General features: G+C 36.7%; 1 protein-coding gene across 1 annotated transcript in view; it reads right to left on the bottom strand.

Annotated features, from left to right (window-relative positions):
- Positions 1 to 24,768, bottom strand: part of LOC131035267 (protein disulfide-isomerase SCO2) — a 150,644-nt gene that overhangs the window by 89,408 nt on the left and 36,468 nt on the right. The window contains exon 2 of the mRNA XM_057966936.2: positions 8,195 to 8,321. Coding sequence (XP_057822919.1) covers positions 8,195 to 8,321 — 127 coding nt within the window. The remainder of the gene's footprint in view (positions 1 to 8,194; positions 8,322 to 24,768) is intronic.

The raw sequence follows: 24,768 nt of genomic DNA on the forward strand, positions 1-24,768 counted from the left end.
ATTGGAGAGGTGGCTTATGAGCTAGAGCTACTGGTAGATAGCAAAGTACACAATGTGTTCCATGTGTCACTCAAGAAGGCATTGGAACACAATGTGATTCCTTCTACAGCAATTCTACCCCTTGATGAATAGGGGAAGTTGATTCTTATTCCCAAGGCTATTATTGAGTCCATGGAGCACAGGTTAACGAGAAGAGTTATCAAGGAATATTTGGTGAAGTGGAAAGACTTGCCGGCAAAGGATGCTACATAGCAAAATGAGAAGATTTTGCAGCATCGCGAGTTGAGATTGCTTGAGAACAAGCAATTTCAGGGAGGGCGAATTGTAATGTCCCCATTCTAGCCAACGTCAAGATTCATGGATTAGCCTATGACTTTGGTCCCTGTAGGCTAATGGAGTGTTTAGGGGATCCTTTGTGGGTGATTCGGGGCTTTCCATCTAACCCTTGGGTTGTCTATTTCAGTACTCTCCATCTGAGTGCATCAGTTTATTTGTGGTTTGCCTTCCAAAGGTCTTTCAAGCTCCATTTATACACACTATTTTTAGTAAGTCACTTGGACATTTGGGTCCATACTGATGGAACTTTTAAAATTTCCCTGCATTTTGGCAGTAGGGTTAGAGTTGTGCTTCAAGAAGTCATTGTTTTCTCCTAAACCCTAGGTTTCTAGTAAAATGGTTAAACGAGCCTTTATCTCAAGTCCAGCGCTTTAGCTTATATTTCATTGGTGACTTGTCCAACCAGTTTATTGTTATAAGTTGTCATGAGAAGGGTCTTTTCATCGCATTTTAACTGGCCCCTCTTCCTAGGAGCCTCATCTTCCACTTGTCTTCTATTTGCTAGGTCCTGCCATGCTTAAGAGTTAATTAATTTACATCTGATGGTCATCGTTGCTCCATGACCTCCTAATCCATGATTAATTAAAGGTCTCCGCCCTCACGCGAGTTGTCCGATCAGATGTTGGGGTCCAAGTAACTTTCAACCCACGAAGTTAACATTGAAGATTCTAAAGGAGATCTAACGATTGGTGTTCGCCCGCAAGGAGAATCTTTGTCAAAAAAGATAAAGCCACGGTGCCACGATCACTGTTGATCAAAAGGGTGGACCCAAGTAGTGGGTCCAAGGAGCAAGTAAGGAAATCTGACATTTGGTGTTACGTCGTGGCCGGAGAAGGCGGCAAAATGGTCAGGTCTCGAGGCTCACGCTAGCCATTAATCGAGAGATGGGCCCATTGAAGGGGTACTTATGTGTCAAAGGAGCTGGATTAATTTGATTGGCTCGTGTTGTTGCGATGATAGAGCTGCCAGAGGTGAATCATCCCCATGAGGCCACAAAATTGTGACACCTATCCTGTCGAGCCTATTGTTTTCAACGGAAATTTTAAAGGAAATTTGTTAAAGCTAATTAATTCTCGATATCTCCGACCTTCCGATTACGCCCATTTCTTGATTGATCAATGGTGGAAATTTGAGCTGCAGGAAACGGCTAACTTCGCGCAGCAAGCACACACGAGTTGTAGTGAATTTGACATGACTAGATTTTTTACTGTTGCAAATAGAGAGATAAATGCCAGAGAGCATGTTGTGCACCATGCTTAGCTCCAGTTGTTATAAAATCAAAGTGTTGAATACAACTTGTTGCAGACAGAGCTGGGATTTTCTTAGCAGAATTCAATAGTGTTCCAAGCTAAACAGTAAGTGATTGTCTTTAGTTCCAAAATTCTCAAATCCTCTGATTCAATTCTTGTGCTACTATTGAGTGCTAGGGTTCAAGTGAAGTAGAATTTGTATCTGTAGTGAGTTCAAAAAAACCCTAAGCAATCTACACAAAAACGATATTTTGTGATCTTTCATAGTTGAAAAATGATTAGAAGGGATGAAAGTAGCAGGAAAGATCCTCCTTGAAAGACTGATGAAGATATGATAAAACAATTAGATGGGGAGAGGTTTCCAAATAATGTTCGTGGCCCTAGTGGTCTGAATGATAGGTTATCGGATAACCTAAATGGTGTAAGGGATGTTGCTCTTACAAAGATGGGATGGAATTTGTTTGACCATTTTTACAGGAAGAGAGATATGAAGATTCCAATGTGTAATGCATGGACGCTTGACTTAGGCAAGCTCATTGTCCCGAATGTCTTTGTGGATGCAGATTTTATGAGACTAATTGTCAAAAGGTATGATCCTGATAAAAGGGCAATCCTTACAACGCAAGGTGGCACAATGATAGATACAGAAAAATGGGCAATTGCTCAAGATTTTGGTTTGAACAACAGAGCTTCTGTCAACTTGGATCATGCTAGGTTCGAAGACAATTATAGAACACATGACAAGTTATACAGGACCGTGTTAATCCAAGGTTCAGGAGGAAAGGTCCTAATAAGAAGCCAGTTAAAATTTCTCAGTTTAAGGAGGAGCCGTTTGAGATCAATACTTTTGAATATTACTTTGTAAATACCTACTATGGCTTGTGCCAAGTGATGGGAATGGATGCCAGAACAGAAATGCCTGTGAGTATGATGTGCATGGCAGCGGAGATTCAACACCCAATGAAGAACACTAAATTTGATTTTGCAGGGTTCATAGAAGAAGCTATGCATGAAAGCTTCATCAAAGCAAACGCAAACTTCAGTAAATTTGACTTCAAATGGTATTCTCTCATATGCCATTTATTCTTGTTCAGAGGAGATAAGGTATGGGATGAAAAATTGCAAGTCAAGATAACAGATAATCAGGGAAGAAGGTTGCCACTACAATGTTGGACTTGCATATGGGGCATGCATTGCCCCTACTGCAGATTTTGTCACCTTTCAGGAGTATTTTGTTCAGAAAATTACAGGCTACTTCAATGTTCCACGGAAGAGGATTCCTAGGCCAGTGTTGGATTTTCTTAGGCCAGCTGACAGGAGAGGAGACATTGGGATTTCATATAATTGGGGAGACTTTTTCCTCCATACAAGCACAACTATGATTAGTGTTTATGGAACTCCAGTGACACCTCATATCTTACCTAAATGTGTGCCACTCCCGATTGCATTTCTTGAAGTCATGTGGCAATTAGACCGGATGGATCATGCTAATTTCAGGAAGCAGCATAAGTCTTCTTTGCTTCCAACTCGGTGTAAATTTGCTGACTTTCATGCAACAAACAAAGAGGCATTGGAGCAAGCTTATGTGCTCTTACAGAAATACAAAATGAGATATGAGGATGCAAGAAAGTATGATCCAGAAAACTTTGTGAGGAGTATAATGCCTTCTTTTAATCGTGAGGATAAAATAAAAGAAGACATCACAAAGAATTGTCCCACATTTGAAATGGTAATTGAAAGGAAAAAGAGGTGGGATATGGTACTAAAAGCTGAAGAAATAAGGAGGCAAAGGGAACCTAATTTCCCAGATTTCTTTGATGATGATCTTGATTATTGGGCAACAATTGAAAGTAAAATTATGTCTGCAGAAGCACTTTTGAAGAATGAGATCATAAAGGCAGGCAAGCAACCCCAAACCTCAGAGGATCCTTCAGCAAAAAAGCAAAAATTACTTGAGGAGCCTAAGAAGGAAAGCTCACTCGAGATTCTTGATGTTGAAGAAGTCAAGCAACAAGAAGAGCAATAAGTTAGATCTCCCCTAGTTGATTACCCTTCATCACCACCATCTTCTCCTCATGACCAAATGCAAAGGGATATAGTTTTTGTTAAACGAGAAGATAGGTCATTTGAGAGGTTGCAAAATGGAAATGACCTAACTGGTGATATTGGGGTATTAATAAGCACTCAATTTGTCAGTGATGAGAATTTCATTAAAACACAAGAATTTAGGGATTTTGTTTTCTCATCAAACGAGGAATATGAAAGAAGAGTTGAGGAAGAAAAGAAAGGGTTCCATCATCTGAATGGGACCAAGTTGAGGAAAGGGTGAGGAGTGAATTTCATGTCAATATTGAAGACATGACAATTGAATAGGCTAAAAAACTTGTCAAGGATGCAGGAATGTTGCTGTTGCCTGGAAGGGATATTGGAACTGCAATGATGTTCCATGTTCCAAGGAGTGAGAATAAAACTATGTTCCAAAGTGAGGAACAAGTTGAAATTGAAATGTCAATATCAGTTTTTAGCCCTATGGATTATGGTCAGTATGGGCCCTAGCTCCTCCTACTCAGAAGTCTGATTTATTTCAGAGTTATGATCATTCCAAAGGCAGTGCTATGGTGAAAAGGGTTTCAGATACATCTCCCCAAGAAGCTGCAGATCTGGCAGTTGATACATTTGAGTTTAGTAGGGCAGTCACACTGAAGCTGCACAGTGATCATGAGGAATTGAAGAAAAGATTCATGGATCTTGTTGTAGAGAATCAATCTTTGAAAAGGGAGATTGACGTTTTGAAGGTAGGGAAGGCCCCTGTCATCCAAGAAGCATCTACTTCAGAAAGTGCAGTTGTTGCTGATAAGGAATTGTTGGTTTCAGAAATTAAGGAGCTCAAGGAGAAAACTGAGGCAGAGAAGAGAGCAAAGGTATCTTTGTTTCATACAATAATAACTGATATCATAGCCCATGGGGTATCAAAGATTATGGTAACAATTAATGATACTCATAAGGCTTATAGTGATTTGATGACAGCCAAGGCAAAGCATCAGCAGCATGTTGAACAATTAAAGCCAATCAAAGAATGTTGGTTGCTAAGGACACAAACCTTGATAGACCTTGTCAAAAGATCAACAAAGGCACCAGATAGGCCTCTAGAATTGAAAGCAACTTACAACCAAGTCAAAATGCTAGAAGAAGTGGTAGCATTTACAATGAGGTTTGAAGCACAGTTGGAGCAGAAATTAAAAGCCTTGGATCAGATAGAATGCACTTTGATACCAAAAGTAAATGATGACCAAGGTAATCTCAAGTCACTTGAAAATTGGAAGGGAGAAATTGGTTCTTTGTTGTCAAGAGGTGCAACAATGATATACAGAGATGATGAATTGAATTCCACAAAGTTGAATGAACATGTAGATGAGCTCTATGCTTTTGAGTACATTTGTGGAAGTTTCCAAAAAGATGAAGTCATTACTTGACTCAAAGTATATTGCCAATGTTGAAAAGTTGGAGAACGTGCTGAAAGCAGAATGGCGAAGTGACAAAGTGTTTGAGAGTTGGGAGAAAGAGTATGGACAGGGCGAAGATGAGCCTTGACTATAGAGATTTTGAATTAATTTGGGAAATAATGTTTCCCTCAAAACAACAAACAGCCCCAATTTGTTCCTGCTTGATGCTGCCATGAGTAAAAGAGGAATTGTATTAGCAACGCATTTCAAGGAGTAGTTTTCACGTGTGCTTGTTATTTTTGTACTTCCTGACTTCCTGATTTCAAGGTAATTTGAATTGATTCTGTCAAGTTCAGAATTTAGTCAGCGCACATGGCTTTAAGCTTGTTTTGCTCTCTTATTTTGCTTTAAAACGGAAATCAGAGCCATGGTACGGGGTTCTTATTCAATTGTTTTAAGTCCCTGGCTTTGTAGTTCTTTAGTTTTTTAGTAGACGGTGTTGTGCTAGGGTTTACAAAAGGGAAATCAAAACATAAAGAATTATAGCATCTTCAAAACTTTGAATGAAATGGAGTAAGGAGTTCTCTTGGTTAAATTGTCTCCTATGTTGATGCGTGCAAATTTCTCTGAAACTATGAGGCAAGTTCTTGTTGTTTTAGAGAAGTGAAATCTTTTGCAGTTATATTTTGATTTCTAACTCTGTTCCAAGGGAATGATTAAATTGTTTTAAATCAGAATATGGGAGTTTAAAATATTTGACTAGGATCTAAAGAAGAATTTGATCAAGAACATAATGAGAGTTTAGTGTAAAGCACTGAATTTAAAGCTTAAGGGTTTTGTATTTTGCGTGCTGCAGTTGTTATAGTTTGGTGGACTAGACTCTATTTGCCCTGATAAGGCACCGATCTATGGAATTCTAAGTAGGATCGCAGAGCTATTCACAATCTTCAAAATCAAAAACAAATCTTTATTTTCATGTTCTTTATTTCAGTAGGTTAGGGTTTAAGGTATTCCATAGTTTGAAAAGGTCTAATCCAAAGAATTTATCTTAAAATGAAATGCATTATGAACATGGATTATGTAAAAGGGAATAAATCTACCTGAAAACAATATCCAAAGGATTGGAAGTAGTATTTGAGGATATTGTTATAGAATCACCCTCCTTGGCCTGGCAAAGCCAAAAGAGTAGAAGGTTGAAGCCTTAAGGTTTAACCTTGTTCGTTGGCCATCAACTTGGAAACCCTTGAGTGTGAAAGTAACTAGCCTCTAAAGGGCTTTCAAGGAACTTGGTGGAAAAACACCAACACGTACTATTTATAGTAAGTCATCGGGATAGTTATATCCAGAAAGTTGGCCGGATCAGTTATTGGTTTGATATTTGGCATTTAATGGAGTTTACTGATTTAATCTGATTAATTAAAGTCTAATCTAGCATTGACTTCAATATAATTAATTAAATTAAATATCTTTATGAGAAATGGGTTATAGGGGGTTAAAAGAATTAAATATATTAATCTTATAAAGTGATTAATTAAAATCCATAAAGGTGGCGCCAACTTAATTAAATATATATTAAGATTTTCAGGATTTTGAAAGACAGCAGATTGAAGGGTTTGAATTGCAGATTTGGAAGCTTATTTGCCATATTTTCATAATAGCTTGGACGGCTAGGGTTTGGAGAGAGAAAGCTGGCATTATCTTCACATTAATAAAGAGTTCTCAGTAGCTGTGTGGAGTTTCAAACACCCAAGCAGGTCATTAAATTCATTACTGAGCATAGAGCCACCTAAAGTGCTAATCAATACATTCTGAGCACTGAAAGGACCATTTTCAGAAGGCAATATAGATGGTATAAGAGAAAATAGGGATGTGGGCCTGTAGTTCAAATTATGAACCAAGATTGACATTGCTGTTTATAATTCTGAGTGCTGCAACTTATATTGCTGTATGATATGTGTTTTTTTCTGAGCTTCATGAGTCATTCTCAGACTGGTTTCAATTAATAAGGTTAGCCTGTACTTTAGATTCGTGCCACTTCCATACTGGGATCGCAATAAAGGTCAGGGTTTACATTGCCAATGCTATATTTTCATTGAGTGTTTATTTGGAACAAAAATTGCAATCTTGTTTGCTTCTTCAGGTATCATGATTATTATGCAATCCTCATTAAATATTAAATGAAATCAATATCAAACTGAAAACAACACACTGCAAGCAAACTGTTCATTAAAATGACATTGTTAAGGATGCATAAAATAAGAGTGCCAAGTGTTTGACAAAATTACTCACAGACCAAAAAAATTATAGCGACATTCAGGGTGGCATATTTCATGGTCAACTATGGAACTCAAATTTCAATTGTATAGATAGAATCTAAATCGCCGATCCCATGTCCTTGAAGATATATTTCCAAGTAGAAAAAGTGGTTGTGAAGTTGGATCATCAAACAAATCTCATTCTTCACTAGGACAGTGCATTTCACATGGCCAACTAAGCACCTGCGGATGACAAGTTCTCCCAAAGGCCTTGGCAGATTCATTGCAAACCACAGACAAGCCATTCTGTGAATGATGCAAATTAGAGATTCATCATAAATTGTTTTAGGAGGGCTTGTGTGACAAGCAGGTCACATAATTGTGGAATGACAGTCGATAATACCACTCAGCACTCACTATATCATGAGGTAACAGACAGCAGGACATAGAGACAGACAGGAAGAAAGCCTCAGACTGCATGTGGCACAATTTATAAGGATAACGATCCACATAACCCACCAGAGAAATTGAAATGAGAGCTTTCAGAGGCTTAAACCCAATCTTTACCAGTGGACTTTTAAGGGAAAACATAGTCAGTTTATCTTGTGCCTTCCACTTAGAACAAAAGTCAAAGTTGTTGATCTTGGAATTTTGGACTTTATTTTCCATTTGCCTTTTATTACTGATGCCAATTCTTATGATGTACTTCACATAAAGGTTTCTTCAGAGGCATTTTGACAACCTGCCTCATGCCTTGCCCTAACTGCTTAGCTGGTCATGGATCTTCCCACCATTTGTTTTTGATAAATATGTGTAATATGAAACATTCTATGTACAAAGCTTGAAAAAGTTTAAGGAAAACGATAAAACAATTCCCATGTATGTCCACCGAACAAAAGGTATGGCATACCTATTCCAAGACAAGGGATACACTTGCTAACAACTTCACGGCCTTTTTTCGTGTAATAACTAGCATATCCACTTCCTTGACAACTCCGACACTTCCCTGTCCACTCATAAACAACTTCCTTGCAGTACTGCAAAAGTAAAAACAGCCAACCACATCAGATCATGACAATGAAAATGAGATAACTAGAACACATTAAACTGCGGCAATACAAAATGTTACAACACTGAAAGCTATGCTAGTAAACCTCTAGTCTTGTTGTATGATATGAGTGGATGGTAAAATGTTACAACACTGCATTCCAAATTATTATTAACATCAAAAGAATGTTTAGTCATAGAGACTGCATTATCATTACAAACTCTGGAAAATTTGAAAACTTAGTAAGACCTCAAAACAACTACAATGAACATGTTTGCATCCAAGTAGGATAAAAGAGAAAAAACATTTTATCACTGCAAAATTTTACAATAAGAAACTTCAAAGAATATATCATCCAAATAAAAATCTAATCAATCAATAAAAGAGAAACCATTTCTCATAACAAGTGAGAGTCAAATGGGCATGAATTATGCATATTTAAAGATTCAAGGTACAAAACCAAGTCACATTCCAAAGCTTTGCTACTAAACAAAACCTTCAAATTTAGTCAAAGTACTGATTCATTTTAAGTAGAAGTAGAAGATAGACACAAACACATTTTAGGATGGATATGCATAATATCAAAAATGCATACAAAATCACAATGACTCAAACTTTGATGTCACAAAGATTGGACATCTTGGTGCAATACTGGGTTACATATAAACATCAGGCTGATGTTTTTATGCAGCCAAGGGCTCTTGTACTAAAAAACTAGAGAGAACGCTAATATGTTATGAAGACAACACTGACCTACACATAACATTACCTCTTCAATTCTAGAAATGAGATCGTAAAATTATAAAATATGAAACTATAGCATTGTCATATTTGTCAAGCAAAGCAATAATATGATAAAGAGCCTAAATTAGCATTAAATTCCAGCCATTTAGCCAAGAATGTGGATTATTTCTTTCTAGAGGACTAATTTACAAGGCTATCACTGTAGAAAAAGATACACCATCAAATGTTGTTTAGACCAAATAACAACCAATCTTCACAGCAACAAATTAATTGTGCAGGAAATCAAGATAAGTAGACACAAAATTAAACCATGATAAAGTGGACATAAAATATGAAGTAGACACAACCAGCTAAAATATAACCTTAGAATATAGACCATTCACTTGTCATAGTAGTAAAATACTCTCTTTGGACAGAAGCCTCACCAAAATAAAATAGGTTTAACCACTACCGTTTTTATCTTGTTAAATCGAAAGATCCTTGTGATGTGCACATTGAATCCTCTATAATATGTATTAAACTCAAATTCATTTAGAGGTTGCAATTATTTTAGGGTATATGATATGTATTTAACTCAAACTTTGATTTATATATGATGGAAAACAATAATATGTTCTACAAATTCAGTGTATATGTGTGTTTTTCAAGAATATTTTAAGAATTATATATTTTCAAATGTTCGATAAATTTGTCGAGTTTTTGCCCATTTGTTGCCAAGTCCTCAGTTTTCAAAAATTTTGGGCCAAAAGAGTTATTGCCAAGAAAGAGTTTTTCATGTTTGATTCAACATATATAAGAAGTAGACACAATTAAACCATGTGTGATAGCGTATTGATGATATTGACAAAAATCCTAGCGTCTAAATATAGATAAAATTAAATCATGATAAGTTAGACACAAAATATGAAGTATGAACAGCGACTGAAGATATAACCTCGAAATATAGACCATTCGCTTGTCATAACATTAAAATACTATCTCTTTGTATGCGCTGGAAATATTGTGTAATTACTATTTATATGGCATGAAGTTATAGAATGTATTTGCAGCAGTGTTACAACAACGAATTGCCTACCTTGACTCCACCACTTCCCAACTCCTTGCAAATTTGCAACTAGTTGTGCCTTCTATGCATGTCCAGACGAGCTCCCGTTTTGCAGTTATGCCCTAAAATATCATCCAACTACACTATTCATAAAATATATCGCCATTTTGCAGGTTTTGAGGGTTTCACAAGTTGGCAGGGGATTGATTGAGGTGATGCAATTTAAATGAGATGTAAATACAAAAAAATGATAAAAATTGCACTCAGTGATTTTTTAAAAAGACGGGATTTTTTTTTGGAGGTGGGGGGATTGTCTACAGGATAGAATCGCAAAAACTCAGATATAATCAGGATTTTTTGGAGATTTTTGCTTCTCGGAGTATAGGAATAAATATATTGTTTTCAAAAATATAAATTATAATAACAATGATACTCATAATTGCCAAAGAATAAAAATATTTAAATACCTCATTAATAATTTGCAAAAAAGAAAATACTCAAGTCTCAAAATGACATTACACAATAAAAATTCAAATTACAATTGATATTTAATATTCATATACTTCTTCATCAGAAGCATCAAGATCAGCATCAACATTTGGTTCAATTTCACTTGAACCACAATCAATTGAATTGCCACTCCCACAAGTTGTGTTAAGTGTAGAACCTAGTTCAATTTAATTATGCAAACATTTGACAAAATGCCAAAACATTAACAATACAAGAAAAGTGATTTCACAAAACATAAACGAACAGCTGCTACATATGCATAATGTAAATCAACTGAAATCAATCTCATTAATGCTGATATAAAGTTTACTAACCCCATCTTCACACGTATAGCTCACAAATGCAACTAGAATGATATTTAATTGCTTGCTTGCTAGCATATTCTGATATAAAATGTTGTTACAAAGTTATGTTACGGCTGGGATTTGATGGATAAAATAAATGGCACACCTATTGACGGGTTTTTTATGACTACGTCGAACACAGAATAAAGTTACCTAACGGTCACTTCACTCTCTCTTGATCAAAGTGCGATTGCATGCTAAGATTGAAGAAGTTCAAACAATCGACTCGAAGGTTCCTTTATGCTACGGACGTGACTCAGTTGGCTAATGTGATTGCTGGTATTCCAAGGGTCCTTACGTTTGCATCATTCTTTCACTTCTTTGTTGTGGCGTGGAACTTCATCATCAAATATAGCAATTTGGTGATGTTACTGCTTCGAACGGACTAAAATGAACTGAAAATAAAGGGGAAAAGGGTTTAGAAAGATCTAAATCTACTCCTAAGGGTAGTGATATCAACAGTTAATGCTTCGGTGGACAAATTCCAAATAAGCCAAGCTCTACTTCGCCAAGTTTAACTACAACTCCGCAACAACCAGTGCAATCTTCTGAGGATGTTGAACGATTTTCAAATCAAGAAAGTGCATTTGAATACCCAAAACGACACAATCCAAATGACTGTCCACAACCGAACTTAGCACAAGTTTAGTGATTCGGGCTAACTTTACACTGCAACTTACAATCAGCAAGATGCAAAAAGTATGAACCATGGAAATTCATCAGACACCATTACATTCTCTATTGAAATCAAAGCACTTTATCTAACAACTGAGAAAATAAAATTCTACTCTAAGTGAGGAAGGTGAAAGTCAACATAGATGGCACACTCGCAGAGTACTCGGCGAGTTGCAAAAACTCGCCGAGTTTTTGAGCTCTGCAAGTTTTTCTGACTTTAACTCGCAGCAAAAACTCGGCTAGACTAAAAAAAGAGGACCAAACATGTGAAAAAATTATCAATTTTTGTTTTTTCAGGTTAGTTTCATTCTCTTCATCAGAATATACACATGGAATATAACATTTAAGTATAAGAAAGAAGTTTCTTATACTTTAAGTTATATTCCATATATATTGTCAGGATGTTTGAGAGTGGTTTTGGACCTCCAGGAGTTATAATGCAAAATCTAGTTTTTGGAGGATTCTTCAATTTTCCAGACTTAGTCAAATTTTAGGATCCTTCGGTAATGCCCCTTGACCCGAACCTGAGGGTGTTGCCCCCAAACCCCCGTCGAAAAATATAGGGGGAAACTATGCTGATGGAAGTAGGGAAAATTTAACCTCCGAGTCTGATTAGGCTCCATATAACAACATAATTAGCATTGAAGAAATCCTGGTATTATACATTTTAGAGTTGAAAGTTTGAAACTATGAGCATGAATGATGAAATTTCAAATATGATGAAAGTTTGAAACTAGTTTTGGCTAGAGCTGGGAAGAGGAAGTTGTATTTACTTTTGGTTTTACAAAAACTATTTACTATTTTGCATCCAGCCATCAGCATTTCTCATGAGGATGCGATTTTTTAGACACTTTGCATTTAAATATATCTAGAATCAGCTTGTTTCTTTTGTGTTATCATTTATTGACTCATTAGATGCATCTTCTCATTAAACTTTGCAAAAAAAAATGCATTTTTTATTAAAATTAAGTGTGTTTTTACGTTGCCGAGTTTTTCGCCGAGTTTTTCCGAGTTTTTCCTAAGTTTTCGCCAAGTTTTTTTCTCAGGGGCTTGGTGAGTCGAGCCGAGTCGCAAGTAGTTCAACTATGGGTGAAACCATGCAAGTTTTGAAAAAATAACTTAAGTGGACACCATCAGACAACAATGTTTCACTGTTATTTTATCAAAAACTTATCACAACAATTTCATACAAAGTCTCCCTCTTTACAAATGACGGGGGTCACCCCTTTATATAGACTCCTGGAATTGACTACATGCAAACCCTAATTAGGGTTTTCCCTAAAAGATTCTCCACTCAAGCTGCCACAAGGTGGGAATCAGCAATAAATACCCCATAAAGCCCATATACAATTAATTACAATCCTGCCAAAAATCGCACCTATAAAGCATTAATTAACCATTACATTCAAAAAGTGCCCACTATGCAATGAATGTACCCTCATACAAAAATCGCCCATGATGCCATAAATGCACCATCATCTCCTGAACGTGACGGCTACATGCAGAAGGAATCTGCCATAATGCCATAAATGTGACAGCTGCATGCAAAGAGATGCTTCATTAATTAAGCTTTCGTTGACTAGGCTGCCACTTGGCGAGAAAAACCCTGGAGAGAGAAAACTTCAAGAGGGAGAATCTCCGACTCTAGAAGTATTTTATTGAAGTTTTTGAACTTGCCTTGCTCTGGAAAAGATTTTCAATGATTTTTCAACATCTACTTTTTAGGAACTTTCCTAAACTTTAGGACTCAGGTCCAGGAGAGAGAATTCTCTCATGATTCCAAATTTCTAAAAAAAAATCGGATTCTAATAAGATTTGTTGTCTAAAAATGGAAATTTCAAAAAATTGAAATTTCCTAAGAGGATTTCTGCTTTTCCATTCCTCCTTGACCCTTGCATTTTCATGCCTTAGACAATTTCCTCAATTTTCCGGCTTGGGTGTGGAATTCACTTTGCATGGTGGAATTTCATCATTTTGCACTTCTTCCATGCCTTAGTCATTTTGAAGCTCATCTCTGTGGATTTCATTATATCATGGTTTTCTTTGATTCTCCATGACAATGGAATTTTACAGTTTCAATCTTCCCTATGGTGCAATTCCCCATAAGGCAAGGAATTCATCCTTTTTTCATATTTTCCATTCCTACCTCCATTTGGCACCTTGACTTGTCTTGGGGCAGATTTTTTACCTTGTCATAGAATTCACAATTCCTTCCATCTTCCATGTTGACCTTCCTTTGGCACCATGCAAATGCCTTGGGCGGATTTTTGAATTGGAGGAGGAATTCCATGCCTTGTACATTTTTCCTGAACACTCTAATTTAGCACCCCTCATCATTTCTAAGCGCTATTTCTCCCTTGTGATGGAATTCCTTCCATCTTGGACTTTCCTTGATGCTCCTTCTTTAACGCCTTAATCCTTCCTTGAGCGCTATTTATCCATGAAGGAGGAATTTTGCAATTTTTCATCTTTCCAAGGCGGGAGGGATTTGGCACCCTATTCCAAGCATGGGCACTAAACTGCTTTGTGTTGGCCATTTGGAGGAATTGATTTTGTGTTGCATTGATGTTCTATCATTGATGTCAACACTAGCTGTTTTGGTTGTTTACCAGTATCCTTCTAGTCCTGGTAAGTTGTTTGGTTTCTGGTTGGATTAGATCATCATGATCCGGTATGCTCCAGTATGTTTGGGTTATGGAATTGGCTTATTCATGCTACTCAGATTCATGTTCAGTCAGTTGGTCTTGATCTAGTGATCGGATGCTATCATGTATGCTAGTAAGCTTGGTTTGTTGTTCCGGCGAGGGTTTCACCGCGAGAGCTTTATTGAAGATCTTTAATGTTATGCATAAGTGGTGTTGGTGCAGCTTCTAGTGGAGATTCAGGATACTGATGGTGATCGTGTTCGAGACTTGGTTGATTGGGATCATTGCTTTGGCGTGTGTGGACCTAAATTGGGTCCCAGTTTATCTAGGTTATGGACCAGCTTAATGTAACGTGTGGATTGGACTTCTCGATGTGTTTTCGGGATATCCTATTGGTTGGATATTATTTGTTTGGTCTCAGGCCGACGTGTTTTGTAATTATGTAATATGTTTTATTGTCTGGTAACCGACCTTATTGTTTGTGGTCGAGGGTTTGTATATATATGATGTAAAATCTCATTGTAGATCATATAGGAAAGGGATATGGATATGTAAGGAGCGAATAATGTAATAGTCATTCAGGTAGAGGATTTGGTCGATCATTGGTGATCGAGTTGGGTTTATGTAAGAGAATTTAGTCCTCCGGTATTGAGCTTAACCGGAACTGTTCTCAGGCATAGGAGATGCTATCTTTGCAATTCATTCATTCTTCCAAATTGTAGATTGGACTTTTATGTAGTCAGTGAGACTCCTTTTGTGATGAGCAGTGTGCTCTAGGTTGTTGGCCTTCCTGCAAGTGCAGGCCCCTAAATTGTAATCACATACTTACTGCAGAAATATTATCTGACTGTGGCTAGGCTTCCCACCGTGGTTTTTCCCTTTACCGGGTTTTCCACATACAAATCTTGGTGTCATGTGGATGGTATTTATTCTTTGATTATTGCTTGTGCTTAATTGGTTTCTCTGCTATTTCGGTATTTGGTTTATGCATTCCGGTATTGATCTTTGGGTTCCGGTATTAAAGTTTTAATTGCTTAAGGTTCCGGTAATCAGGTGACAATTGATTCACCCCCCCTCTCAATTGTCTTCCGGTTATTTGAACTGTCTAACACTTTGTTGGTAGAATTTCAACATTTCCACGCTTGGCCATGGGAGTCTTCCGATATTCTTGGGCGTGGAATCATCTTGAAGGAGAAATTTCATCATCATATAAACCTTCCTTTCCTGTCTTTGAACTTGGGCACTGAACTAGCTTGATGAAGGAATTCATCCTTTGCACATTTTCCAAAGCCTAGGCATTTTGGCGCCCTTTCATGTACATGGGCGAAATTTTGGCTTGAAGAGGGAATTTCATGCTTTTCATGTTTTCCAAGACCTTTTACCTTTGGCACCTTTCATCACCTTTGGGCGCTATTTCTCAAGGAGGAATTTCTCCTTTTTCAATCTTTCCATGAATAGTTCATTTTAGCACCCTCCCTTGTCTTAGGGCAGAATTTTGCTAGGAGGAAGGAATTGAATGCATTTTGAACTTTCCATGACCCCTCACTTTTGGCGCCTTCTTCCTGATTTGGGCGCTGGATTGCTTGAGGGAAGGAAATTTATCTTTCTTCCTTCCCTGATGCCAAACTCCTTCATTTGGATGTCAGATTGACTTACTGAAGGATTTTATGTTGCTTTCCAGACTTGGATGATTTTTTGAGCTTTCCAAACTTGGATGATTTTTTGAGCTTTCCATTCTTGTACTGGTTCCCATACTTAGCCAAATTTTGATCACACTTGTCTGCCTTCTGACTCTTCCGGATTTAGAAATGATCTTCAGGAACGTTTAGTCTTCAGTGTCTTCAAGGATGAACCCACCAAAATAGATTTTCCCAAATAGTAAGTGTTTCAAAATGGTAGGGTTTGGACAAAACAGGTCAAGAAAGAACTTACTAAAAATAGAAACTTACCAAAAATAGAAATTACTAAGAATAGTAAGTTTGATTTTTGGCCAAATGACAACTTTCCGAGAGACTATAAAATCCTTAAAAAATAGGAACTTTCTAAAAATAGAAAGTTGCTCCGTTTTGGCTCAAATTTTACTGGGAGGTTCCTTGAAGGGTCCTGATTCCAATTATATGTTCAGTTTTTCCAAAACCCTAACAAAACCCACTAAAACCTAGGACTAAAGGCAGAAACCCTAAAATCGACAAAACGGGCCCTAGACATCATCAAATTCACCCAAACGAAAAGCAGACTTATTCGATTACACCCTCGGACACTTGCAAAGCAGAGAGACTAACGATACTGCCGCAAAAAGACCCCAAAAACTAAAACAAAAGACCGAGTGGGCCTAAAAAGTAGGGTGTCCCCATTTGCAATGGGGCGATGTGTGAATGTCACAACAATACCCAAAATGATTAAGTGTGAAACTAAGGTTTTAATGTATCAAACTACGCCTAGGTACGGCCCTAGGTAGTGCTTGGGTGAACGGGTAAATTGTAGGTCCTTCACAAACCCAAGTGCCCAAGTAGTACCCTAACCATACCCAAGGCCATCCCAGGACTATACTTGTACCGAAATTGTAACCATACTAGAACCCAGGGTTTCCCAACAATACCCGATAACATAATTAATTTTTAGCATACATACCCAATTCCTACCAAACATCTTAAATGCATCAGCCAAAAAGTGGGTCAAAGGACCCACATTCTATAAATTGCCTAGTTACATTAAAAGGATGGTTGGGCCCAATACCTATCTACTAAATTACAACTTACAAGTTCAGGTTTGGGTATGGGACATGGATTTGGGTACACTACTACAAAATAAAAATAATAGGGTTGGGTGTGTTTTGAGCACATCCATACAAAAAACATATAAAAATCATAACAAAAAATTGTTAGCCTAAAAATAGAAATTAAACTCAAAAAACCACATAACATGCATAGAATATCAATAAACAACACAACCACAAAACATTTCTTCAAAACCAATTTTTCAAACTAAAATCTCATGATAGACATTAATTGTTCAAGATTTAATAATGAAATTGGCAATCATCATTGTATTGCTATACATAAAAAGCATCATCATCATCATCAATACATGATAGAGATAGATTAAAAGAGCCAAAACAATACATGATAGAGGTGGATTAAAAGAGCCAAAACAAGTGCCACTAGCAGTGATGCTAAAACTATGTTGGCTATCTAGCTCCTCACAAAATGAAGATTTTTGAGCAATAGTAAGTTAGTAACATCCAAGTCAAGTTGCTTTGGCTCCACACTCCACAAATTGACCCTTTTTATGATGTCAATCAATTGCGCTTTACTAAGTGGATGAATGAGTATATACTCCAATTATGCTCAAATGAAGGTACTTGGCAACCTATTGAGACAAAGTTGGAGTTATAATATTATAAATCAAACTTAAAACTTAGAAAATATTATTTTAAAAATGCAAAGAAATTCACTTTAGAGAGTTTCAAATAAACAATAAAAGGGTTATAGGTGTTTGAATTTTCGGCCATAGAGGTACCATCAAATGTGAGCATTTTTCTTATACTAACAGTAAGAATACTTTGAACATTGGAATGTAGAAATCAATAAACTCATTCATCATTATATCCTCCACATTAGGATCTAGAAAGAATCTAGCAAATGTTAGCTCGTACTCTTCACTTAACTTCTAGATCTTTGTAAAATGCAACCCTCCTTGACAACTAAGGATTTCAATGTTACATTATTTTGGAGTCAATGCAAAAGAAAAAGATGTAGTGGAGTGCTCATTTTGTTTCACTGCTCAACAAGAATTGTCTACACCTATTTGAAGAAATTTCTTTCAAGATCTTGCTCTTTCCCATTTATGATGGTCTTCATCTTTTCAATCATTGATGTCATCATATACTTCTCCCAAGCATGGCTCATCTATCTCACTAAACCAAATCATGCTCAAGCTAGGTTGAACGAAACTAAGAAGATATTCCACACAATCCCACCATGCGTCATCTAGGATCATCTATTTAACATTCATTGCCCTCTCACATTGGATTGTCTCAATATAGGCCAATGTTGGTAGATGACCATGTTAGAAAGTGCCTCCCACGCTTTTACAAGCTATCTCAAGACAATCATGTAGGAGTCAAATCAAATCTTAGCAATTTATTGAAATAAATAAATAAATGAAGAAAATATACCTAAATTTAAAAAATAAATTACTAAAGTGAAACATAAAATTGTATTGTTTCACTTTCCTTCAATAGATAGAATTTTGTGAAGTATCTAAATATAGTCTACAACATGTGGTGGTTGGTGATGATCATTTATATCTATTTAGCCTTGGCATACACTTGCTTGATCTAATCAATTTTGCCACCCAATTTTTGTGGCATTTGGTTGAGCAAGTGGACAACACAATGTGTCTAAAGATGTGTGAATGGCATGCCTTAACTAACAAGCTATCAACAAGCCACTAACAAGCTACCCTCTCAACAATTTCTATGTTATCTATTATGACTTGGTCAACATTTTTAGACCCCACTTCCTCAAAGGCCATATGAGGAATGTCAACAATTGATTGTGCATCCTTCATTTACCCCTCACAAACCAAGACTTTTAAAAACATTGCCATTTTTAGATGACACTACAACCACATTGATCAAAGATAGAGTTTTGGGTATTTTTCCATTTATCAAAAATGATGGACACCCATGTCTCAATCCATGAATCCCTAATGAGTTGCAATGGATCTTCTACAAGTTTCACCGCCTTTGCCAACAAGATGTTGTGTACCTTCTCAAAACATGGGCCCTATTGCACCCTTTTGGAGCCTCATTATTTTTTCTCACTATTTATTGTCAATGTAGTGACTACACAACATTGAAGGGCAATCCATTTGCATAAATGCATTTTGCAATATACCAATCAATACTCTCTAAATCCTTTTTTTTTTTTTTTTAAATTCCAATGGCTCCTTCAATCTCTTATGTGAAGTGGGCTCTTCTTCATTCATAGCCAAAATTAGGAGGCTCTCTACCACAACTTCAAGAACATTAAGAGATGGGGAAACAAAGGGCCTACTAGATTGAGATACTCGCTTTGCTAAATGATGAATTGTTCTAAGGGTAACTACTTGTTTTTCTTGTACTTGCTCTCAAATATATTCCAACTCTCTAGATGTTAGCATAGGTGCATCCTTCTTGCATCGGCAAAGTCTAATGCCCATGCCAGGAATACTGCACAAATGAGCTTTCACGATTATAAGAGCTTTTATATCTTAAAGCACATCCACAACAAATCCAAACATATGCCCAACTCCTAGAGCCTACTCTATCATATTAAGTTGCTTCCACGAGGGTGACTTTGGATCTATTTTGAAGCGGGGTTGGCCCATGGAGCTATAATTGGCTTCCATTGTAACCCCTATGGCAACAAGTTTGGAACACAACACATTCCAATCAAATGAAGATGAAAAAGAAAAGATCCCAACTCATTTAGACATATAAGAATGAGAACAAAACAAAACAAGAGAGTTTGTTCACGGAAGAAAAAAATGAAAAAGAAAACCCTCCAATCCAACAATCTTCCTCCACAATTTCCTTGGCAGCAAATGGGATCTTGCACAAATGTAGGAATAGAAATCCAATCTCTTTGAAATCCTCAATGGTCAAACTTTAGCTCTATATGTGCAATGACAAGAATCAAAATAAGGCAAGTGTATTTGGTCTGTGTTTTGTTTTAAAAATAAGGTAAATGTGTTTGTCTTTATGTTTTAAGTTGTTATGATGTCCAATTTAGGGCTATGGGTTCAGTTTTGAGGTTGATCAATCAACATATGAAGACCAAAAAATATAAAAAATTAAGAAGGTTAAAAAAAAGCACCATGGTACATAATGGGTTGGCTATAGGCATGAATTTTGGGCATTTGCATTTGCCCAATCCATGGACATACTCAACTGACTTCAAATCCCAAAATTTGCACCTTGTCTACACCAACAATGGACTAAACCATGAACCCTAACTAGAATGGACCACACAAGGATCCAAGGGAATTTTCTAAGCAAACCAATAACATTATCTAACAATTATTAATGGAATACAATGAAAATGTTCTTAATAGTCAGCAATCCTTGAATTACTTTGCCCCTCAAGCAATTGTAGGTAAAGAATTTCTGAACATTTTGAACTTCTTAAGGTTTTCTATCTCTTGATGAACATTCTTTTTTGGATCAAATGGCCAAAAACAATGATCTGGTAGTGAGCATGTTGCTTTCCAAAAAAGTGTCACGATCTTATAATGACCTATCCATAGTTGTGTATTTACAAAAAAAAAAACATTAAATGAGCTAAACTTTTTGCAATAGAAAAAATCTTGTACCAAGAAGACTTCCTCCTTGCATGCTAGATTTTTTTTTCACGTAAAATGTAAGAAACCCATGCTCTTTGTTAGAATCCCTTTAGGTTGTCAACAATCTTTCATAGCCATGAAAAAATTCTACAAAGCCAAAGCTCTTTGTTGGAATGTCAAGTTTGGAAGTAAAGAAATCTTTTTAGTTGAACTAATATGTGCACTATTCTTGGGTCACAAATTTTATAGATTTGATGGAGACTATAATTCTCTATCTCAAAAGATACACTGTACGCATTAGGCTTACACAATACATAGATAAAATAAGAATAATTTGTGTACCCCATAACCTTATTGTTCTTGAAACTAGTTGGCATTCACATATTGACAACAATAGCTTGTTTTATAGATAGTCATTTAATAATTTCAAAAACATCTTCCATTATTAGGACCTCTCTCTCAAGGCCAAGACATGACAGAAAGGCATTGAAAACCAAAGGAAAGGTTTCATTGACACTTGTAGCTCAAACACTAAGTCATGCAAATCACTAGAGTGATCCAAGACTTGAAGAAAGGAATCTCACGTATCACAAGGGAGATCCTGTAATATCCCCATTCGGAATTCACCTCGATTTAGTCTTGAAACAACAATTCTAACATAAAGTGAGAATTTTTATACATTTGTATATATAATTTCATTGATTCTAAAGACATTTTTCTATAATTTTTAACTCATATTGCTAAGAATAGTTTCGGAAGATAGAACTTATCTTGATGGCTTTCTCTGATTTTTATACTCGAGATATGTACTTTTATATTGTAGACTTCTGCTCTACTAGATAAAACCGAAACTGAAAAAATAAATAGCTAATTCCCAAACAAAATCTTCAAAACATATTGATGACCTCTCTTAGGCCTTTGTTGACCCTTGGGCAGTGCTGATGGCTCAAATCACCATCAATAATCTGCAAGCCTTAAGTGGGCTGAAATAAAAATCACAACCAATATTCCAAAGGTCTTTCAAGTGGGCCCCATTCCCTCTAGTGGAGCTGCTGCTAGAAACACAACCAATAATTTTGAAATTCCCAAACCTTTCTAACTGCTGCAAACACTATTTTAGAATGCTTTTATTATAGGAATATGAATGATCATTGTGTGGGACCCTCATAGCGTTATTATAAGAATATGAATAATCATTGTGTTGGACCCTCAAAGCACTTGGGCAAGCTTAATCTACTATTAACAATTCTGAGTTTCTATTGAAGTCCTTTTTCTTAATCCTGATAGCTCTGTCAGATCAAAGACTCCCCACGTGGTATTTGTTGGTTGAAAATTTTGTACACTTGGGGAAATATACAAAATTGTGCTTTCAACCACAGCACATGAGTAAAACTCTCCTAATTAAGGGGAGGCTCCCCCTATCTAACTACAACTTTGAAAATAAAATAGAATGGAACAGCAATCTTTCTTCTTCTTTCAAGAAAGACAATATCCTTTTCTCTTCACAGAAAAGGATAGCAATTGAATATAAACAGCAGTAACCACTTTCAAAATGAAATGAGAGAAAGGAAATGAAGTTTCCTGAAAGTGCAAAGACTTCCATCACTTCCTTAGGGACGGGACAACAATATCAAGCTCAAAGACTTGATTATGTGAAGTCCTATCTACCCTTTTCTACACTAATGCTATAAAGAACAAGTTATGACAACTCAAAGACTGAAAAACGCTATTCTTTTCTTCTTTAAAACAATGAGAAGTAGTGTAAGCTCAAAGACTCACAGCTATTCTCAACAAAATCTACTCCTAAATTCTCTTAAGAACAAGTGAAAGCACAAAGACTTGCAGCTTCTCTCAACAAAATATTTATTTTAATCTATATTAAACTCAACTACTTGCAGCACAAAGACTGCAAATCAGATGCGATTAAACTCTTTAGGAACACTTGCAAGAAAGATAATATAGAACACTAACTCAAGAATGTAGCACAAAGACTCAAAGCTTGAGCAATTTCCTTCTATTCCTTTCAATTCTTGAATTTACACATGAAAGCTCAAAGACTTCTTTGCTGTAAATTTGGCAGAGTTTTTGCTTGCTTTCCAAAAGATAAAGATTACAATAGACCCCTAAAGTATTTATAGAAGAGGAGCTTTGAGAAAAAGGTGGGAAGATCTTAATTAACTTGAGAGATTCTCTCAACCACCAAGACTTATTCAATAACTAACTAAGACTTATTCCAACTACTGTCCTAATTGGACACAACTTGTAGTTGCCTTACATGTAATTACAAAAGTGCAAGTAATGTGTAACTTGCATTTTACAAAAAATACTTTTACATGTAACTTGTCAAAACAAAATTACAACTAAAGATTACAAAGGAGAAAAATACAACTAAGTGTTGAAAAACACTTAAGTTGCATTACGTGAAGATACGAATCCTTTAAATTTTTGGATGCTCGTTTGTAGTTCTTCGAGATTCGGTTCATGGGTGTTCTTGGCAACAACCATGGTCTTCACAGTAGTGTCATGACACCGGAGGAGCGCAGAGTTGTTTTTATCCAGGATAGACTGGATTTCATGCAAAAAGGCTTGGTGTTTCATCAATATCTGAATTGAAGCGGCCGAGAATTGTTCGCTCTTCCATTCATTATGAATCCTTATCTGTAAATCAGCAAGAACTTCTTCTTCTGAAATCAGCTTTCCATCCTGACTTACTATGTTGCAAGAGGCCCTTTCACAATGTGAGACAATATCTCGAAAAACTTCACCCCGGAATCTCTTTGCATCACCGATCTCCTCAATGAGGGATTTAAGAACAAGGGCTTTGTTTTCCAGGAGCTCTTCAAATTCCAAGTACATGACCCTCGAAGAGATGATAGCATGCTCCTGCAAAACACTCAGCTGTTGTTGGGGCATGGTACGCCAGATTGTCAAACTTTCTTCAACACTTTCCAAATTCTTTTTGAAAGTATCAAAAGTCTGATCTAGTTTCTCCTCAATGGTCTCTAACTTAGACATCATCTAAAAAATGTCTTTCATTACCTGTGCACATAGATCATGAAGCCGATCAACCTAGGAATCTAGTGCTTGTACCTTCTGAGCAGCCCTTTCCACTCCACGAATTGATTCTTAGGAACCAGAAGGACCTATGGATTTACTCCCTTCAGCAACAGGTTTTGTGATTTTACAAACAGCTGCCATAAGTTGTCGGTTTTCCTCTTCTAGCTTGTCTTTCTTTGCTAGAAGTTCATCACACCTTTGTACCAGCGAAGCTACAGAAAACTGAGCATCATGTTTAATGACTTCATGCGTTTGTTTGCCCAACTCTATCCTTGTAACCTTATAATCAGCAGTTGACATTTCTTCAAGTGGCTTATCTGCAATAGGTTCCACAATTTCAGCTACCTTCATCTTGTTGTTGTCAACAGTTACTCTGGAGATAGTCTTGGCCTTCTTAGCAACTTTGAATCTGGACTGTTTCAATTGCTGATAGTCGAAGGCATCAGGTGAGATTTCTTGCTTCTTCCTTTTCGGGGTAAAAGAACTAAGCCATGGAGGCAAAGTCATCAACTCCCCTTCAGTAGCAGTTGTAGGCAAAGGAGAAGCAGTTTCTATTTGAATCACCATGGTCATCCTGGGAGGAATATTTGTTTGAACAGCGACCACATTTTGCTCAGTTACCAATGGGCATAACAATTGTCTCATAAACTCTTCAAAATCAGAAGTGGAAGTATCAATTTCTGATAACTGGATGCAAGTAGGAATATTCTCGAGAACTCCCAACACACTCTCTTGTTGATGATCAGAAGGTGGCTCGTATGCTGAAATGGGAATAGCATTCTGAGGAGACTCATCCACAAGCAAATCAAGAGGAGAAAGAGGCATCTCAATAGAAACTGGGGGAATGATCTCATGAGGCGAGTCTGGAACTAGAGACTTAGGAGTATCATCAGATTACTGCCCTTCTTCTGGATTATCTAGATCAATCACCTGAACATGAAATTGTGATTTTTCTTTCCCACGAACTGTTGTTTCTTCAAGAGGAAGCACTACTGCCCGACTTACTCACAACTTGATCCCTGTGCCCGAAGACAATGCACCTTCCTTGTTGTCAATCTGAATCTCAGACTTACGTCCAAGAGGCCCCGT

This window comes from Cryptomeria japonica, chromosome 2 (genome assembly GCF_030272615.1).
Source record: "Cryptomeria japonica chromosome 2, Sugi_1.0, whole genome shotgun sequence".
Lineage (NCBI taxonomy): Eukaryota > Viridiplantae > Streptophyta > Pinopsida > Cupressales > Cupressaceae > Cryptomeria > Cryptomeria japonica.